General features: G+C 43.0%; 2 protein-coding genes across 6 annotated transcripts; one reads left to right on the top strand and one right to left on the bottom strand.

The window, feature by feature from the left end:
* Positions 1-426: 426 nt before the first annotated feature.
* On the bottom strand, positions 427-8,291 carry LOC135368508 (alcohol dehydrogenase class-3-like). 4 transcript variants are annotated; one of them, XM_064601850.1, is made up of 10 exons: positions 7,974-8,291; positions 6,344-6,445; positions 6,116-6,257; positions 5,727-5,814; positions 4,864-4,996; positions 4,553-4,769; positions 4,350-4,480; positions 3,050-3,185; positions 2,535-2,673; positions 427-530 (listed from the first exon to the last, which is right to left on the bottom strand). In XM_064601850.1, the coding sequence occupies exons 1-10, from the start codon at positions 8,004-8,006 to the stop codon at positions 506-508; spliced, it is 1,146 nt and encodes a 381-aa protein (XP_064457920.1). In that variant the 5' UTR covers positions 8,007-8,291; the 3' UTR covers positions 427-505. The 4 variants fall into 4 exon arrangements, with proteins under 4 accessions (XP_064457920.1, XP_064457921.1, XP_064457919.1 ...); XM_064601851.1 differs by lacking the exon at positions 7,974-8,291 and adding an exon at positions 7,861-7,917; XM_064601849.1 differs by lacking the exon at positions 7,974-8,291 and adding an exon at positions 7,473-7,707.
* On the top strand, positions 8,245-17,855 carry LOC135368509 (methionine aminopeptidase 1-like). Of its 2 annotated transcripts, none has more exons than XM_064601853.1 (14): positions 8,245-8,539; positions 8,876-8,927; positions 9,011-9,081; positions 9,163-9,223; positions 9,337-9,428; positions 10,014-10,097; positions 10,232-10,299; positions 11,936-12,006; positions 12,087-12,218; positions 12,311-12,416; positions 13,834-13,871; positions 14,040-14,105; positions 14,605-14,784; positions 16,775-17,855. In XM_064601853.1, the coding sequence occupies exons 1-13, from the start codon at positions 8,399-8,401 to the stop codon at positions 14,766-14,768; spliced, it is 1,146 nt and encodes a 381-aa protein (XP_064457923.1). In that variant the 5' UTR covers positions 8,245-8,398; the 3' UTR covers positions 14,769-14,784; positions 16,775-17,855. The 2 variants fall into 2 exon arrangements, with proteins under 2 accessions (XP_064457923.1, XP_064457924.1); XM_064601854.1 differs by lacking the exon at positions 8,245-8,539 and adding an exon at positions 8,614-8,710.
* The last annotated feature ends 1,915 nt before the right edge of the window (positions 17,856-19,770 follow it).

Genomic DNA, 19,770 nt, shown 5'->3' with positions numbered 1-19,770 from the left:
GCCAAGCTTTAAGCTGGATCATGAATGACCGTGCCCTCGAAAGTTTAGTGTAGGCACAGCCTGTTCAGTGTTTTCTTTTTGTTTTGTTATTTAAATTCCATGTTAGTGCTGTGAAGCAACTGTGGCTATGAACGGCATACAGATGTGGACAGATGGAGAGAGGACAGCAGGAAGGAGTTGAGGACAAGGGGGGGGGGGTTAGTGTGTGCCCTGGGCAGACTTCCCGTCGTCGTCATCATCATCATTGTGCATGTGAAACTTACTGTTTCATTCCAGTTTACCGAACGTAGCAGCTTCAACTGAGTTGACACACTTGTTCCCGGTTCTGTCAGTGTGTACTGATCAAAAATTTTATATGGCATTTCCTCAACATTTTATACCTGAATTATATGCTAGCATATTTTTCATCAGGACCGAACACAGCAGTATAGCAACAAGGAGCATTTATTTGAATAAATGTTAGGAAAGGGGATAGTGAAAACTGGAGCTTCATACCGAAATTCCTTCAGAAGCTGACCACTGTCCTGACACTGTAATAAGACAACACCATAATGAATTAGTAGAGCTAGAATCAGACATTTCAAAAAGTACACTGTAAGCACACTCTATGTGCCACGATCATGTCAGCTGCAACAACCCTTTCACGAAAGGAACGCTACAAGACAGCCATTGGGCACGACCCAAGCCAAGACGTCACAGGCAAAGGAAGTTAACAGGGCTGAATTAAACCTTATTTTGCGTAATTGTGAAACAAATTTTTATATCTCATACTCACTGCCACCACACAAGGAGGAAGCAGAACATTTTATGCTGGTGCACAGTGACTTCGAGACATTTGTCACCTCTAATGATTAGCTGTGCTCACCATCTATCAGTTTGCCCACCTCTTGCCACAAGCAGTGACCCTGGTGACTCTCAGGAACAGAATTTTACAAGTAAAGTATGAAACTGTCCGATGAATAACCCAGTCAGTGAGAGACAGATGCTCTCACTGACTCAGTCTGGCTTGAGAGAGATGGCACAACAGGGGTCGTAACACTCTCTTGGAAATGAACTCCATTGCATAGCACGCTCCTAGCTAACTATAATATCGAATGATATCGTTATCTGCCCTGATCTGTTGAAAATGGGAGGCATATGCCTTTTCTGTGACAATTGAAGCTCTGTATGCAATAAGGGGTTAAGTCGACTTATCCCCCTTTTTACAAGTAAAGAGGAAACGGCTGAGAGCATTAAACGGTTTAATTTGCGAAAAAGACGAGGCTTTCGTGCAGTAGGCTGCACTTCTTCAAATTTGAGCACCTGCCACAAATGGTCAAGAATATATCAAACCCAAGTCACAAAAGAGTAGAGGGTGAGGGCTGAGAAGAACACAAATAAATGTGCTACAAAGGAGGTGGCTAGAAAAGTTCAGGCAGACATACAGATGACGTAGCACAACATATGAATGGACACAGCGGCCAGTTATGTACAAAGCACAAAAAGGCCAAAGACGTTCGGGGAATTAGGGCTCAAGGGCGAAGGATTAAGGACACTGAGCACCTGGCTGGCAATGAGCTTGGGTGTTGCCCCTTTTTACTATTTTTGCTGCAATGACATACCAGTATGTACCTGGCGAAGAAAATTTCAGACCGTATTGCAACTTATTGGCCTGCTACAGGAGGGTAAGAAACAGGAAATGCATGTGTGTCAGTGGGACGGACGATCAGATCAGGCCCATTTTCTCAGTTTGGGATATTTCGATTTTCTTCGATCTTCGATTCTTTTTTATTGCATACAGAGGTTCAATTATGAACAGCATAAGTGTCACAAAAAAGGCGTACACCTCCCATTTTAAAGAAATCATGGTAGATAACCATGTCAGTTGAGATGATGGTTGGGTAGGAGCATGCAATGCGGTGAAGTTCATTTCTAAGAGTGTACCTTTCGGATATCCAGAATGCCCTCAGTGTTCTATGTCCAGATACAGACACTGAATTACTGAGTGCAGTTCTAATGAAAATGGGGCAGTTTTTTTTTTTTTTTTTAAAGATAACATGTCATCTGGTTGTCTTACAGTATCTGGATAAGTGGAACAAGAGTGTATTCCGAAGCAGTGAGAAGGGTGAAGGGAGACAGTTGAGAACATTATCATTAATAACGTGCTATTGGCCAGTGCAGTGAAGCATGAATAGAGCGTTTTTGGGAAATATTTTTTTCTAAATTCGGGGAGTAAAAATCGGGTAAATAAACATGTGCTCTAAATCCATGCGAATTCGGGTGGAAAAACTTCGAGTACGCTTTATTCGGGGAGAAATCCGGCTCAGTTACTCAAACTAACTGAACTGGTTTGGTACAAATGGCGATGTAACTGTGTTTGCTGCCAAACAAGTTAGTGTGCATCCCTCCAGACGTCTCAGTGAGGGCAATTTGCCTGGTAGAAAATCGGGTTTCACTCTAAAGAGGCAACCTTCAATTCAGGGTCCAAATTCAGGAAACAATCGGGTTAAACCCTAAAACTTCAGGCTCTAAGTATGAACAGTTAATGTACTTACGCAGTGCCTGCATACATCAGGTTGAAGGCTTCAGCGACTTCTTCAATCTTTACTGTGTGCGTGATAAACTCATCGAGCATGATCCCTTTTTTCATATAAAGATCGACTAGTTTGGGGACACTGTCCACACTCTTCCACCCTAGAAAGGCACACTTACATAGTGAGTGAAAGTGTTGGCAAAATCGTGCCATCATATGTAAAAGTATGTCACCTAAACTAATATGCAAAGCGTTTTAACAAACAATACAGTACGCAACTAAGAATTACGATGACAGAAAAATAATGTTCAGAGACGTTCCGCCTCTCAAGAAAATGAAGAGTCACGAACAAAATCATTTTGCTGTACAGTTGTCAGTGCGGAAGTTAATCTGCAGAGATTAATCTAAAGGAATTAGTTGTGAGTCATGGGTAGCTAACATTCCTTCCTTCCTTTAAGAAGAATCCCTTCTTCTTGAAAATAAGAAGAAGAATAACCGTCCTTTATATATTGACAGTTGCATTGTTCAAACACCTACCTCCAAAAGCACATCCTCGCCAAACACGACCAGTCACCAACTGAAATGGCCTTGTAGAAATTTCTTTACCACTTGCTGCGACACCGAGAATGACAGATTCTCCCCAGCCTTTGTGGCATGACTCCAAAGCATCCCTCTGAGGTACAACATTGCATTTTTCAGCACATATCTCTTAGTTATAAAAGCAAAGGTGGGAAATTCAGGAAATAAAAGCATCCATATATAAATACAGTCGAACCTCGTTAATATATGACACTCATTAATACAACGTCCCCGCTTTACAACCATTTTTCTCGGGAACCGTTCCCTCTCAATGGCCTCCGCATTAGCTCTTTTGCGTTAACGTGACACTCCCTTTAACGTGACACTCCCTTTTATATTACAATGACCGGTATTTTCAGCATAACCAGGGGGAGAACACATGTACTTTACCCTCGTTACTACAACCGTTAGTCACTGAACTGGCGGTTCTCCTGACCAATAACGGCCAAAACGGGGGCCCAATTTCGGGGTGACTCATGATGGCCCCTGTCTGACACGCTTAAAAGAGCAGTGTCCTTTGTCATATTGGTCAGAGTTGAGCTGCAGTCATACGGCATTCATCGAACATGTCTGAGAACAAGCGCAAATGAACAGAGCTGATTGACGAAATGAAGAAGCGGATACGCGTCAGATTGAGAATTACACTAAGCAAACATATTTATCGGACTTTTTCGAGAAAATAACGTGCTACACATTGTTTTAAAATGCCTCCTTACGCCAGTTTGCATAATTTTCTACTTTTCGAAGCTTACGTAAAGGGCGTGGTACGACTCGTAACACGTGGTTTTCGTTAATATGACAATTCGCTTTCATATTAGCTTTCATTCAGTTTTGACTGTAACAGAGTCTATAAAAGCTACAAGATCTTCAGAAAATCATAGTCTTAAAAAAAAATACATGTATACTTTGTTAAGTGTTATTTCGTTTCATACTACCCCTCGCACAACACTGGGAATACAAGCGAAGACAACAACCACTTAACGATGATAATGATTGGGAATTGGGAACGCAGAGCCTGGTGTAAATATGGCCTCTGTCAAACCTACAACAATGGCGGGAGTAGCCCAGATAAAGCACCTTAGTCTCCCTGTGCTCATCATTCGGAACACAACACATGCATGCTCAAAGTTGTTTGATGCCACATTAAAGACAAAAATATTGCTGCATTCGTAACATCATCCCTCGCAGTGAGTGGTTTAAGGTTCAGATGTGGCTCTATACTTTCAGGTATAAGCAACTTGGACGTGAATTCACTTACCATAGTTTGGACATTTCCAATGCACTCAAATGTGAAGTCCAAGCCCCCGTCCGTCTTCTGTATCAGATGAGCCGCAATAGGCTGGTCCAACTTTTTCGGATTCACAAATTCCGTGCAACCAAACAACTTAGCTGAGAAAAAAAAAGATTTTTTTTCACCTAATTTGGTTCTACGCTAAAAACAAAGTATAGTAGGACCTCTACCTTTGGCAAACTTGTCTTCATTAATATCTATACCAATGATGGTCTTCGCACCCTTCTGCTTTGCACCCATTGCCACTGAAAGTCCGACAGCTCCCAGGCCCCATATGGCAACCGTGCTGTCTTTTTTAATGTCCACAGCATTTAAGGCCGCCCCATAACCTGTGGAAACAGCGCATCCAAGGAGGCAAACTTTGTCCAATGGCGCAGCAGGGTTTATCTGTACGGCGATGAAAATATTTCTTCATTCACAGTATATATACACATACACAGAGAACATAACAAATAACCCAAAGTGCAAACGTTATCCATACCTTACACAGCGATATCGCAGCAACGACAGTGTACTCGCTGAATGTGCTAGTCCCCATGAAGTGGAAGATCTTGGTGTCCTTACACGTGAACCTAGTGGTGCCGTCAGGCATCACACCACGACCCTGTGTTCCTCTGAAAAGCAATGCACATGTCTGTGTAGACATTGACTTTGCATGATACAAATGCGTGACATATAATGTACTTGGAGCTTGATGTTTTCGCGAAATATTTTTTTCCCAAATCGGGGGTCAAAATCGGGGAAATCAATATGTGCTCTAAATTCATGCGAATTTGGGTGGAAAAACTTCCGGTATGCTAAATTCAGGAAGAAATCGGGCTCTATTACCCATACGAACTGTACTGGTTTGGTACAAACAGTGATGTAATTGCATTTGCTGCCAAAACAGCTGTGCATTCCTACAGACGCTTCAGACAGGGTAATTTGCCGGGTAAAAATCGGGTTTCACCCTAAAGAGGCAACGTTCAAGGGTGCAAATTCGGGGAAGAAACGTGTTAAGCCCTAAAACTTCAGGCTCTAAATATAATGGTCTATGCTGCCACAAATGGCTTCGTCAGGAGCTTTTTGAGTAACAACATGTTCTTTTACAACAGACTAGGCACAAATTTATGCTTTCTGAGTGCATTCATTACACTTGTTAATGTGTCACATCTTGGCTCACAGTGATGTTGCAACTATGCGTCCATGCTAAACCTACAAGAGTAAGTAAAGATGAATACAAAAGCACAATGTCCCAACACAATAGTGCATATTGTTACAATGCAATTCTTTGAAGACCAAACGTACTTCGTTCTGCTGTGAACCCCCCCTGTATTGAGCACTATAAGGTGGCCATGTCAGTACCTTATTTTAGAACAAAGGTTTGTCTTTGGGTGCTTGCAGAACTTGCACTCCCTGCACTGCGGAATGTACAGGGGAATCACATGATCTCCTGCAGGAAAAGAAGAACACTGTCAATACTTAAAGACTCCTCAATCCAGGTTACTACTTCAAGTACTATGTCAATGTGGGGACAAAAATCTACTTCTTGGATTGAGCAGTACATGTTGATCAGCATATATTTTCAACTCAGGGAGAAATACACAGAAAGTAACATTTTTGACTACATATTCAGGATGTGTACCTGACGCAAACGGCAAATTTATGCGGCCCGCTAGCTGTTTGAACGATCCAATTGTGAGCGCTTTCATCACCCTTCACATCAAACAATGGGTGTAGGTCACAAAATGTACCTGTCTTAAAGCCAGTTACGCCAGGTCCCACGCTTTCTACAATTCCAGCACCCTCATGACCAAGGATGCAGGGGAACACCCCTTCTGGGTCAAGGCCTTCTAGGGTAGTGGAGTCTGTGTGGCATACACCGGTGAACAGAACCTGAAATGGCATGGAACCCCCTGTATCGCCAATGAACACTTCTCTCCCATAAATTTAGCATAGGTAAAAACGAGGGTTGTACACACCTTTATTCGCACCTCTCCCGCCTGAGGCACACCAACCTCTACGGTTTCAATCTTTAATGGTTCAGAAGGCTCCCATGCCACAGCTGCCTTACAGTAAATAGGCTGAAACAAAAAAGCACCAATCTTGAGTTCGGTAACAGGAAACCTAACATATTGGGGGAGGGGGAGATTAGGATTAAGAACAGTTATGCCTATGCAATTTGCCGATTTCTCTGCAGGAGCAAGGCATCCGTAGCTAGCACGAATGAAATCCTGTTGCCTTTCACAGACATGGTAACAAAGCATTTTACAACAAACAAATTGACCTGGCCAACACTATTTCACTAAACAATGAAAGATGAAAGTCACTGAAAAGGTTAGCCAGCTGTAGGACTCGAACCCACATCTTCTGGATTACCGGTCCAGGGCTCTACCAATTGAGCTAAGCTAACACGCCTTCTCAGCGACTTCCAGGGTGCGTCATATTGTTCATGTATGTACGTCATGTGTTCTTATTGTTCATTTGTTCCAGCCTCAGAACATCAGTTGTCTCATCTTCACTAAACAACCAGCATCATGGTCATGCAGAGAGGAGCCCTTCTCATGACATGTGGACTAGAAAGTAGCCCAGGACCAAATTCCATCAGTTCCTGGGCAAAAAAAAAATTAAAAAAAGCTAAAAAGCTTACAGATTTTGAGTGTTTTGCATAACGTGTGCCTGAGCATGAAGTCTGTGAAAGAACAATTTTAATATGCAGTTGGAGGGAACAGGGGTAAGACACACCCCTGTACTCAGGGGTACAAATGGAATAGTCAAAAATATTTGCATCTTTGCAGCAGCATAGCAGTTTGCAGCATGTGCCATGTCCAAGAACTGTAACCTAGTACTTACAGTCTAAGACGGCATTCTGCATACACCGCCTTAGATGAATTGAAGCACCTGGTAGCGACAGTGAAGAACGTGATAAAGACACCTGCTCTCCCCCTTCAATCTCTGTCGTCACCAAGTGCTCCGATTGACCTTAGGCAATGTATGCACCATGATGTCCTAGACTGGACCCCTCATCAGAAAAATCCTTTGATCCTCCCCGGAGGAGCTGATACCATGTCGACTTTTGATACGATAAATGGCGCGTCTCCTTGCAGGTACCTCAAGACCGTAACTATTTTTACTGCGCTGCCACATATGTTGGGTCCTTTTCCAAATCTTCCAACCTGCCATCAACGTGGTCTGTTGCATAGAGCTCTGTTCCAGCCACCGACAACGCCATCGCCGGTTCCTCGTTTTTGACATGCACACTAAACTACCCAAGCAGCACAATGTACTGAAAGTCGAGTGCAATAGGGGTGGACGGGTAGGTGGAAGGCCTTGAACAGACTCGTGACACTAAAGAACATTGATAAGACACATACCGTCCACCCCTATTGCACTCGACTTTCAGTAGATTGTGCTGCTTGGGTAGTTGCTTGGGACGGGTAGGTAGAATGCCTTGAACAGATTCGTGAAACTGCAGTACTCTGATAAGACATATACCGACCACCCCTATTGCACTCGACTTTCTGTACATTGTGCTGCTTGGGTAGTTTCCCTGCGCTTATCATCGTTTCTGCGCATGACTAGGTTTCGAAGCTTATCCAGATAGCAACTCACCATGCCACTGGTGGAATCTAATGAGTCCGGCATCGTCCTGATACTTGTTACTTGGCGAAACTAAAAAAAGAGTGAGGGAGTGATGTTGCAGCGACAAGCAGTGAGCCGTCCTCTGGCTAGATGCTAGGTCTTTTGCCGGGCTCACGATAGGGACTCATTGGCTGGCTGTATATTTGATTGTTTACAGTTTCGGGCCGTGTGCACAAATGCTACACATGCGGTCAAGGTTATCCAACATGAGGTTATCAGCTATCACGTTCCAGCCATGTTTCCTGTTCTGGAAGATTTGTCAATAACGTAATCTCAACACTAAACAACAACTTTGGTGTTGCGCAACAATCAGCATAACATCACACGCTAGCGACCGTAAATTTTTTTGAAAGGAGCGCTGCTCCAGGTGGCGGCCAGATCGGGGTTGTACGAAAATGGCTGCCATCGGAATGGAGGGGGTGCAAGAAGAGGTTTTACATAACATTTGTGGGAGTTTGGGGTGTAATAGTTCGGCAAAATTACAGTGTCCCACTTGCATAAAGCTTGGGATCAAGGGCTCTTACTTCTGCTCACAGGTAATTATTTGTCAAACCAGTAATTACACTGCGTTAAGAGCATACCACGCACGTGTTTTAAGCTCGTTCACGCTGCTCACTTCCGACTATTTTTCGAATACTGTCGCTCGTATAGTTGTTGTCTCAACATAAAAGCAGACAATGTGGTCACTCAACGTGGAATCGATCATGGTACCGTGTGTGGTTAAAGTCCTAAATTAAGTGGCATAGTGGTATACGATCAAGGCCAGAGAGTATCGCGCAGTTGTCGACTTATTATTGGATTGGTCACATAATGATTTCGTTCTCGAACGAGTACAGAGTGTACCATCATTCTGAGTCACGATTTCTGTGCAGGCTTGCTTCAAGGGAAATTGGGATGCCCATAAAATAGTGCACAAGAGTGTCAGTAAGTATTGGGCGATTGCGCATTTGAGATGCAGTGCAGGCTCACATTTCCTTTCATCACACTTCATCTTGCTGCTGTTTCAGAAACAAGTAAAGCCCCTTATAATCCATGGCCATCTTACACTTTTTCCGGAAAGCTAAGACCGTATCCACTGGTATTGAAGTTTGAAATCTTATGCGCCGTGATAACGTTTCTGTTCTGCGTAACGTAAATGCATTTGTTTCCCCATTTATAGTCCCCGAAACGTGAAGTACCGGATCATATCATGCGCCCTGATTACGCGGATCATCCCGAAGGTATGTGTCCCTATGCTTCGATGTGCACTAAGGTGTGCGTCCATTGCTTAGAGTTTGAGTTGACAGGTTTTTGACTTGGTTCACAAACCCACATATTGACGTTGAATGCGCAGGTTACCCATTGAGTGAACAAGCCGTGAAAGGTTCCACTCACATCAAAGTACTGGATGACGAAGAGATTGAAGGTGTTCGTTTGGCATCAAAGGTATTGTAGTCCATTATAATATGTCTGCCAGACGGGCACACAACGATATTTGTTTTGAAGAGATTTCGATGCTCTGTTGTGTGTGCACAGTTTTGGATGCAGGTGACACTGAGTGCAGTGGTTCGAGGGTCAGTACAAACTGACAAGATATAATGAGAAGCAAAGTGGAAATATTCACCAGAAAAACTCGAGACATTGAGCAGGACATTATACCTCATAAGAACATTTCATTTCGAATTGAAGGAAATATGCGCCATCTTGTTCGTGGCGTTTGGAAACAAGACTTTGGCAGTCGGGGGAACGCCGTAATCTGTCTTGGGGGAACTGTATGGCCCTGATCGTGTCATTGAATAGAAGTGCGTGTTTCTAAGCAACAGCACAGCATTTCGTTTCCTCACTGATTAAAGGATCTTGTTGTGAGGCAAAGGGAAAACAATCTGGAATGATAAATTGCTGGAGCAAAAATCCAGACCTTGATTTTTCTATTTTTTCCATGATTTTGACCAGACATGAGAGTACAGTAGTGATTACCTTCGAAACAACATCACTCATGGCGATTAAATAGCTCTATATGTTTTTACGCAGCTTGCGAGGGAGGTCCTCGATGTGGCTTTGGGAGCTGCGGATATTGGTGTGACCACCGACGAAATTGATCGTCTGGTGCACGAGGTGAGCTCGACCCTCTTTTCTTTTTTTTTGCAATGATCATACTAATGATCACTGCGTATCCCATTACAGATATCACAGCAATTATCGTCACTGTTTCCAAATGAATAACCCCTGCACATTGTGTTTCATTCCAGGCATCTGTTGAACGTGAATGCTATCCATCACCGCTGAACTACTACAAGTTTCCAAAATCATGTTGCACGTACGTACCAGTTGACATTGTGAAGGTCATCTGCATTTTTGTACTGCCAAATGTGAACTAAACGATGTCTACTCCAAACAGTGCAGAAAAGAGCACTGCAGTCAATGTCAACAGATGATGATTTGTTTATATGGCATACAAGCTAGCTGGTAGAATGCACTTCTGTTGTTTATAGTTTCATGCAACAATTGTTAACCTTTGCCACTTTCCTTTATTTGTTGTTCATGAGCTGTGACATTTAGATATTCATGGCTACAACGGCTTTTCCCACCTCATGCGGAGACGTGTAATTTTGTATGTTCTGTATAATATTCATATAATTTTCTGCAATATTTTCATGGAGGTTTGGCTACCATTAGCTAAATGTTTGGTGAGCTAGTTTTGGGTCCTAGTCTTGAACTCGCACATAGCAATAGTCACTACTGTTCTGTTAACTTGGCACACTCTAAACGTTACGTAACAACACATTGAAGCTGCTTTGGTAGGTCTGGATTTCAAACACGTACGTACGTGTTCAAACAATTACGTAACGTTATGATCTCACTCAACTGATATGCGAAATGCTTTGTTGGTTGTTTTGTGCTTGTAGTTGTATGCCCTGCCTGTTCACTTTTTTTTTCTTCTATAATTTGCATTCACTCATTATCGCTGATGCAGTATTTGGTATGTTGTGCCGTTAATAACACCTCTCAAGTCGTCAATTCATTTGCCTCTGCTCTCGCTTCGTAGAACTTTCTTTCGTCTTGTCTTTTTCATAAATTCTATTACAACTCTTCTATCTGTCCCTCCTCTGTTGCCCCAGCTCATTACATCTCAGCCAGGTGTGATCATACATGTAAAGTAATGCCCATAACATGTCTTACTTCTTATTTTTTGTATTCTTATTTTCCCCATACTATTGCTGCTTGGAGTGACCTCCCCCAGTCCCTCGTCTCAGTCTCTGACGCTGTTGTCTACATACTTCGGTTTTTGATCTTGCCGCCACTACCGCAAGTCCTTGTTCTTATGTGCATTTAGCATATGTTCTTGTATGTTCATGTGTGCGTTTGTTCCCCCCTCATGTAACGCCCCGCGAGGGCACTTGAGGTACAATCATAAATAAATAAATAATAGGCACCTCAGACAACAACAGTAAAGGAACGACAAATAAACGTTGCAATTGGCCTTTGGGCTGGGCTGGAGTTCATCCCGATAGTGAGAGGAAGAGCCTAAAGTTTTCAGGAAATATGTTTTTCCAAATTCGGAAAAAAAGGGGGGGTAAAAATCAGGTAAATAAACATGCGCTCTAAATTCATGCGAATTTGGGTGGAAAAAGCTTCCAGTATGCTAAATTTGGGGAGGAATTGGGTTCAGTTACTCAAACCAAACTTGTACTGGTTTGGTACAACTGGTAATGTAGCTGCATTTGCTGCCAAACAAGTTGGAGTGCATTCTACAGACGTGTCCATGAGGGCAATCTGCCGGGTAAAAATCAGGTTTCACCCTAAAGAGGCAACCTCCAATTCGGGGAAGAATCGGGTTAAACCCTAAAACTTCAGGCTCTAGTTATAGGTGGTACCCTCTATATTCACTTATTGTGATGTGCTCTTGCCGCTTGGCACACGTTCAAGGATGCTGCACTTTGTGTATCCTCTAGGTCAGTGAACGAAGTGATATGTCACGGCATACCGGACATGAGACCCCTTGAAGATGGCGACCTTTTAAATGGTAAACCTCTATGGCAGTATTGCGTATAAGAGACCACTCTGTGGTTGTGGCGGAAGTGGATATGTAACACCTTCTTTCAGTGGACATAACGGTCTATCACCGTGGCTTTCATGGAGACCTGAACGAAACAATCTTTGTCGGCAACGTTGATCCACAGGCTCAGAAACTGGTGCAAGTCACCCACGAATGCTTGTCTAAAGCCATTGCTGCTGGTTTGTGTGTTTCCCTTGCTCCTTTTGTATTTGCATTTGCATACAAACTATTGTTGCTTCATTATTACAGTGTGGCATTTTTACCGGTACAGTGATTCCCGGTATGCGTTATCGTGAGATTGGAGGCATCATCCAGAAACATGCACAGTCCCATGGCTTCTCTGTCGTCCGTAGCTACTGCGGGCATGGCATCCACAGGTAATATACTAGCAATATGTATTGCACAAAGGGCACATGCAGAGCAGGTGCTTCTCCTGCTTTGCGTACCTTCATCTCCTTCATCATACCTTCATTGTATGTTCACCTGCTCTGCAGGTGCGTACATTCATATATGAATAAGGCCCATGGTTTTCTGCTGCGACAAATTCAAAATTCTGCGGCACCATCTTGTAAATTTCGCAATTTTCCGCGGCAAGCAGTCAACGGCAGCTTGAAATGGGAAGCACTTTATCCAAGAAAATAATGTGGGGACAAAAATATTTTATAAAAAGGCACTGTTTTGGCTCAGCATTACATACACGAGATTTCTCCTCTGACAAAGACAAAAGTCTGTCACCTGCAATCATTTCATACCTGCTGAAAGATCTTTCAGCACCTACAGAGTTTATAGCAACTTCATAGGAAGATCATAGGAAGGAGCTTACAATACATGCCTTGTGGAAGTTACAGGACACCCTTTTTGTTTCTGGGCTGTAGGCATTGTTTGAGTCTTTAAAGGCAAACTCCCAGACATCAAATCGAAATCCCCCACTGTCACCGCTAAACTGCAAACGGGAGGGATGCCACCCCTCCCTCAGGCGAATTATGCACCATAAACTTGAGCTAACATTATCTTAAGCTGTCTGTGCTGGTCCTGCAGCATGGGCAGTTTTGTAAAGCAGGCTTCACCTCATGCAGGGAAGCTTCAGGTGAAGCCCACTTTCGGGAGGTGTCGTTCGTATTCGGAGAATAGTCGGATATTGGGTATTCGATTCGCGAATAAAATACTTCGAGTGACCGATATTTGATTCGAATTGGATAACTCGAATATCCGCACGCCTCTAAAAAATAAGGGATTCCGCGATGAATTCCGGATTCCGCGATATTGTCATCAATTGTCAGATACTATGAACACGATGGAAGTTAATGTTCTGAGGCTGGAACACAGAATAGGGGACGAACACAAGGTAGAGCCCTGGACCAGTAATCCAGAAGATATGGGTTCGAGTGCTACAGCTGGCTAACCTTTTCAGTGACTTCCAATCTTTCGTCAGACACTACATGGCAAACTTCAGTAGTTTTATAAAAATTGTACGGACATCATTGGGGCAACAAGAAAATGTTGTATTTTTAACCCCCATACGTAAATAATTTTTCATTGCGAGCACGCACCATAAATTTCAGCACATATACTTCGCTGTATGGCAACAGATGCTCTCCTAAACACATTAAGTTGCCAGCTAGTGGATTGTCAGGTCCAACCCTCGCGGATACCTGCACGAGTTATATCACACTCGTGCATAGTTTGCTATAACTTCTGGATACTTCTTTTCACTGTATTCATGACAGATGACGTCAGACATTGCAATAGTATATTTGGCTGTTCCTTCGCATTTACGCAATCATTTCATTGCAGGTTGTTTCACACAGCTCCAAGTGTGCCGCACTATGCGAGTAAGTCATCAGGCTTGAAATACATTGTCTATGCCTTTTGTGAGGTGCTGCATGCTGTTAATTTTGCATATCTTTACTATGTGTACGTGCACAGAGACAAATTTGTCTGCACAACCATGTCTAATATGCGAGAAGAGCATGACTAAAGAGGCATGATTTGCATTGCAGAAAACAAAGCCATTGGAATCATGAAGCCTGGACATTGTTTTACTATTGAACCAATGATCTCAGAAGGTAAAAATAATGTTTGTACTATCGTCTGTTGCGCAGTTCAGTCTATTCACAAAAAGACCCATGATATGTCCAAACTATATGAAGTGAGGGCATGGATCAGTACATGGGTGCACACTAAGCAGTAGTCATTTGCATTTATAAATTGTAACTTAAGCACCACATCAAAGTTATTATTTATAGCAGTCTCGTTATATCAGGAATTCAAAGGTGCATAAGTAGGGCCCTGTGTTTTAGGATAAAACCCGTTTTTACCCCGTTGTGATCCTCCGCAGCTTTTGAAATTCATGCATTGGAGCAATATTGTGGCTGTTTGTGCCAGATAAATACCCTTGTGTTGAGCTAGTTTAGCTGTTTTTATAAGGTTTTCATAGAGACAGGCTGAGCATGACTGTTTTTACTTCAGTGTGTTATCGTTGTATCTGTGCGTTTCATGTTGTTGAGAGAACTGGTTGGCTTGCGATGTCGTTTCCAACATCGTGTGACACGTTTGCCATTCTAGGATCTTGGCACGACGACGTATGGCCTGACAACTGGACTGCAGTTACACGGGACGGACGACGTTCTGCCCAGTTTGAACAAACTCTGCTTGTCACAGAAACTGGCTGTGATATTTTAACAAGGAGGCGTGAGAAGAACGGGCAGCCTTGGTTTATGGACAAGTGACGCGTTTTGAATTTAGGTTTGTACCCTTTATGTGACGAGATTTGCCAAGTGAGGGTGTCAAGCTGAACCGTGCCAAAATTTTGTGAGAGAGAATGTCTTTGTGACATATAACAGGCGAGACAGGCATTCCAGCTTGCTCACCTCTTACTAGTTCGCTCTTTCATGGAAATAGTTTGTTATACAGTTTTGTTCACTCATCAGACAGCAAGACAAGTCACAGCTCATTGTTGTGCTGATACAGTAGAATCTCGACGATACGATCACGGATGATACGAATTCTTTTCCGGTCCCGGCCGGAATGCCTATTCTTCCCATGTATTCGAGTTCGGATGATACAAACGCGTTATTTTGCCTTTACGGATGATACGAACGAGCCGAGGATGTGACAGAGGTCGTTCCCCCGTGACGCGCGAGTCATGCTGCTGCTTCTTTCGAAAAGGGAGCGCGATCCTCACCACGGACTCCCTTACATCATGTAGCGCAATGCAAGCAATGACTTTCCTTTTGGTGGTGGTGGACAAAGGGATTGCACGGCCCGGAACCTTATCACCTTATCTCTGTTTTGACCTTTTTACCTCCCTCACAACAACAAACCGTGAAGCTGTGTGACATCACTCCGGCGGAAAACAGCGACCAGAACACGTGGAGGGAACGTATCAGGACAACTTGTGGCAACATTATGCGTCACCATTTCGCAAGTCGGCTTCACCTAACCCCTGCGTGCTTTTGGAGAGGCTCGATTTAGACCACTGTCCGACTCGCTGGTGGAAAGCACGTGCTACGTCTTTTGAATCATCTCGCGTATTTGGGCAGCATTGGCCAAAAATGGAGACTCAAAAGCGTTACGACCGACTTCTTTCACTGACAGTAACGGAAAATGGACAGTCACTGTATTTTCTTGCCTCAATTTTTATTTTGGTTTAATTAGTTTGATACGAATTTCTTCCGCGACCCCGTGAGATTCGTATCATCGAGATTCTACTGTATTATAGTGCATGACTCTTTACAGGTTTTCCACCAATTTCGGTCGTGACAATGCATTAGTACAATTTGGGATGGAATAATGAACACTTAGCAAGAGTTATAACCCTGCCACACTGGCACAAAAAATGAAATGAAGTGCTTAATCCCTTGCGCTGTAATGTCATTCGTGCAGTGCCACACAGAGAGATTTAATGACATTTGTCTGAATGACAGTTTCTGCCTAATGAGATCGCCACAACTCATTTGCCGATCAAATGCCTACTCTAGCTTCCATGGTCCGTGCAGAGTAACAGTTTTATCCCTGCACAAAACCACTTTGTACCGTGGAGCACAAGATTATTTCAGAATTTTAGGTGGCAAGAATATATAGTGGAATCCCGTTAAATGGAAATCGCTTAAACGGAATGATGGCCGCAAGTTTGTTTGGTTTCGTACTTACGCAGTGCAGATATTTCCTCGTTAATCAGAAACAAAATTTTTGCGACTGCGGGTGAATGAAACTGAAAACGAAAGTCGCTCAGCTCTTTCGAGTGCCATCACGTGCCGCACAGTAGACATGCTGACGATGAGCTCGATGCAACAGATGCCATATTGTCTGTTTTGAATTGGTACCAGTTGGCAAATGGCTTTTACATGACCACATTGCTAAGGCATATTGCAGATTATCCGCATGAAAGTTGTTAAATTTCAGGATATTACATGCACTTGCGACCTGTTTGATAACCTTTAAGTTTTTGAACGGGCATAAATTTTAGTTGGCCAGTGAGCGGGCGGCATCAACATCATGGGGTTTAATGTCATTATAAACGGACCTTCGTGGATAATGCCATTCGAGACCGGCATTAGAGAATAACGTCATTTGTTTGGCCTGTGTTGCACAGGTATTACATGCTTGCTCGCCACATGTCAGTTTTGTAAGCTTTCGTGTCATCACTGTGAACACCACAAGGATGATACTCTGTCCTTTAAAGGGATACTGCAAGTCAGAAAAGGTGATAAATGGACACTTTTTATCTTTTCAGGCTGTGAAGTTCTGATGATGACGTTCAAGGTGATGCCAATTCCTGAACTAAATTTGAAGGAAAACATTGGCATCTGTGTATTTACTTAATGCAGAAAAGCTTATCGCTGCTAATTGAAGGTTGGAGTTAATCAGCAACAATCGTGTGTTCTGAATGAGATTCCTTGTTTCCAGCATGTATTCTGATGCCGATTTCAGGTCAATTACGGGTGCCTACAAAATCTAGAAAATTTTGATTAATGTGCCATTTAACATTAAGAAAAAATAGATACTATGAGAGTTGAGTGCTTTAAGTGCTTCTGTATCATACAAATTGTACAGCGTGCCTTTCTGTCCAGGTAGAACACACGCATGAGGTTTACGTGTTACTACTGCATATTAAAGAAGGTAGATGGTGCGGAGCTTCATAAACGGGTTGCTACCATCATGATTTAACTTGCCACTGCCATCAGAATCTTTGTGGTGACACCATTAGAATTTCTGCTTAGAGTTGAAGAGCTGATTTCCAAACTGAGCTAGGTCATTTTGTGCCACAGTTTAGGTGGCCATCAGCCAGTTACAGCGTAAAACACACACAAGCTTTGTGGGCATCTCAACTTCTCAAACTACTACTTCACATTCGTCGTATGAAACAGAGAATAGGAATTCAAAAGTGTGGCAGAAAAACGATCAACACTCATGATATTGTTAGAAAATACTCTTTAAACACCTCTAACTCTTTTTTTTTCTTTTTTTCTGAACTCTGGGAAAGTATGGCATTTTGGAAATCAACCCTTCGGTTTTACTCGGCACATGGCTATGATTAGGTTAGATCATTTCTACCTCTTCCACTCCACGAGCAAATCTGGTCGCATCCTTTAAGGATGGGAATGTGCCATTACCAGGGAAAGCATTCGCACATTTTGCAACATATTTAGCAGATGTCAAATTCACATAGCCGTAGTTCGGTATTAATAGCAAAATAGCAGATCAGCAGTGATCACTGTTTGAACAATTCCTCTGAGAGATCCCAGATACTTATATGCCTTGTCAGCTGAGAGCAAGTTTGTGCAGGTAAATAAAATTCAAAGATTGCAAATGTTCATGCATGTCTTGAGTGAAATGCATGCTGTACCCTACAGTATATTTTCTTTGTTCGCTTTGCTCATTTTGAAGTTAGGTTATATGCAGGGTTTCTCGTTTTCAGCGATTATATTTTCCTAGGTATTACAAGTAGGGTTCAGAATCCCGGACCGTTTTCACGGTGCCAGGTACTTGGGGTTTCTAAATGTGGATCCCGGGATTTTTTGGAGCTATTCCCAGGATGCAGTATAGAAATGCATCCATCTGCGCATCCATCATACTATCACAAGTTGCAATACAGTGCTCGTTTCCTGTCATCCCCGCGGAACGTTCTAGTGGAAAAAAACGCGCGTCGAAAAGAAAAGAAAAAAATAACTCTGTTAACCAGGCAAAAGTTTAGCCGCGTATTATATTGAGCTTTCGCATCGTGCTGGAATATCAACTTTGCGTTGGAAGCAGTCTCTTCTATGTCCACTATGGAATATCTTGTTGCTGCGCCCCAGCATATTTCCTCCAATTAGCAGTGCACGAGAGAAGACTGGAGTGTTCCAGGGACTGGCGCGTTTTGCTCTTTTCCGCTTTTACTCATTCACAGTAATTGTTGTGTTCTGGACTGGAGCATCCCAATCTAGTTTTCTCAAAAGGCTGTCTCAGTTGTTTTCTTCTCACTTTCAAACACACGTATTCATGGGGATTAAAAGAGAAGTTCTGCAGTAAGAGAGAGATTCTGCAATATAGTTAGTGTGGCCTTACGGATCGAAGACTTAAGATTTCGTAGGTGTTTTAATGCAAGCTAAGGGCCGTTCTTGGCTATAGCTTGCGTGGTTCACATAAGTCAGCAGGGAAAGTCTGTCACGTGTCGTGGACGATGAGGATGGTTCGGTTTGGGATTGCAAATGACATTTTTAGGGGAGGGCCACTTGAAATCAAAAGTCAGTAAGACATTGTTCTTTCCTTTTGACTCGTACGACCGCATATTAATTGTCCAGAAAGCCTAAATTCATTATCCCAAAATCCCAGGATTTGGCCTCGTAAAATCCCAGGATTTCGGGACATGAAATTATGCCGAAATCTCGGGATTTCGGGATCCCGGTATCCGTACCGTACAAGGCAGAGCAAAGATAGACGACAAAGAGAAAGCATCCTGTTATATCACAACTTTATAAGCCAATTCAAGCTTGTATCACTGTAATTTGCTTTTGCACTTTGCTGCATTTCAGGAGGTTTCAAAAATTATAATCGCCGAAAACGAGAAATCCTAGTTATATGTTAAAGAGAAAGACATGGTCTTGCTTGCGCAAATGACCCTTGGAAAGTAAGTGTGAAGTTTTTGGCACGTACTTCTTCAGTGTTTAGCCAAATGTTTTTTGTAGGTGATCCTTCGGATGGATGTTATACCGAGAAGGGAGTTTGCTTTGCCTCCATAGGCGTCATGCACATTCCAGTTGATCCTTTCAAAAAGGGGTGACATCAGGGTTATGTTTTTCCACAACTCGGTGTTCAGCTTTGTTATGTGTCTTGATTTCAAAGAGGCAAACTAATGCATGACTTGTTACACTGCCTTCATTCAGTGCACCCCCTTTTTACATCTTGAAATAGTAACTAAGGGTGGGTTTACACGAGTGATGTCACAATGACCAACAGGTCCCTGCGCTGACCGTTTGAATGGCGGAAGTGAACGTTCCGCGCTCCCTGATCTGGTCCCTCGCGGACCGGAGTACGCGCATTTTTTTGTTTTGAGAAAGTTAATTTCGAGATAGGGTATTTCGCAACCGGTAATATCGTCTAGGGAAATCTGGGGACATTTTTCGTCCAATCCGGGGGAAAAAGCGAATGTTGGTTGGCGACACTGCATGGGGGTAACTTCGCCAATAACGCCGGTGGTTACCGTGGTACAGGGAGCATCCCAATGAACTGGAGACTACACTGAGGGAT

The sequence above is a fragment of the Ornithodoros turicata genome, chromosome 9, assembly GCF_037126465.1.
Source record: "Ornithodoros turicata isolate Travis chromosome 9, ASM3712646v1, whole genome shotgun sequence".
Classification (NCBI taxonomy): Eukaryota; Metazoa; Arthropoda; class Arachnida; order Ixodida; family Argasidae; genus Ornithodoros; species Ornithodoros turicata.
The sequence above is the reverse complement of the archived record's forward strand: the minus strand, read 5'-3'. Positions and strand labels throughout refer to the sequence as shown.

Coding starts and splice junctions, on each gene's coding strand:
- LOC135368508 (XM_064601849.1), bottom strand. CDS start 7,616: ATGTCAAAAACGAGGAACCGGCGATGGCGTTGTCGGTGGCTGGAACAG. Junction 4,997..5,726: donor AACCTTTGTTCTAAAATAAG/GTACTGACATGG, acceptor ATTGCTTTTCAG/AGGAACACAGGGTCGTGGTG. Junction 3,186..4,349: donor TTGGAAATGTCCAAACTATG/GTAAGTGAATTC, acceptor GTTGTACCTCAG/AGGGATGCTTTGGAGTCATG.
- LOC135368509 (XM_064601853.1), top strand. CDS start 8,399: ATGGCTGCCATCGGAATGGAGGGGGTGCAAGAAGAGGTTTTACATAAC. Junction 10,300..11,935: donor TTTCCAAAATCATGTTGCAC/GTACGTACCAGT, acceptor TGTATCCTCTAG/GTCAGTGAACGAAGTGATAT. Junction 13,872..14,039: donor AAGTGTGCCGCACTATGCGA/GTAAGTCATCAG, acceptor TTTGCATTGCAG/AAAACAAAGCCATTGGAATC.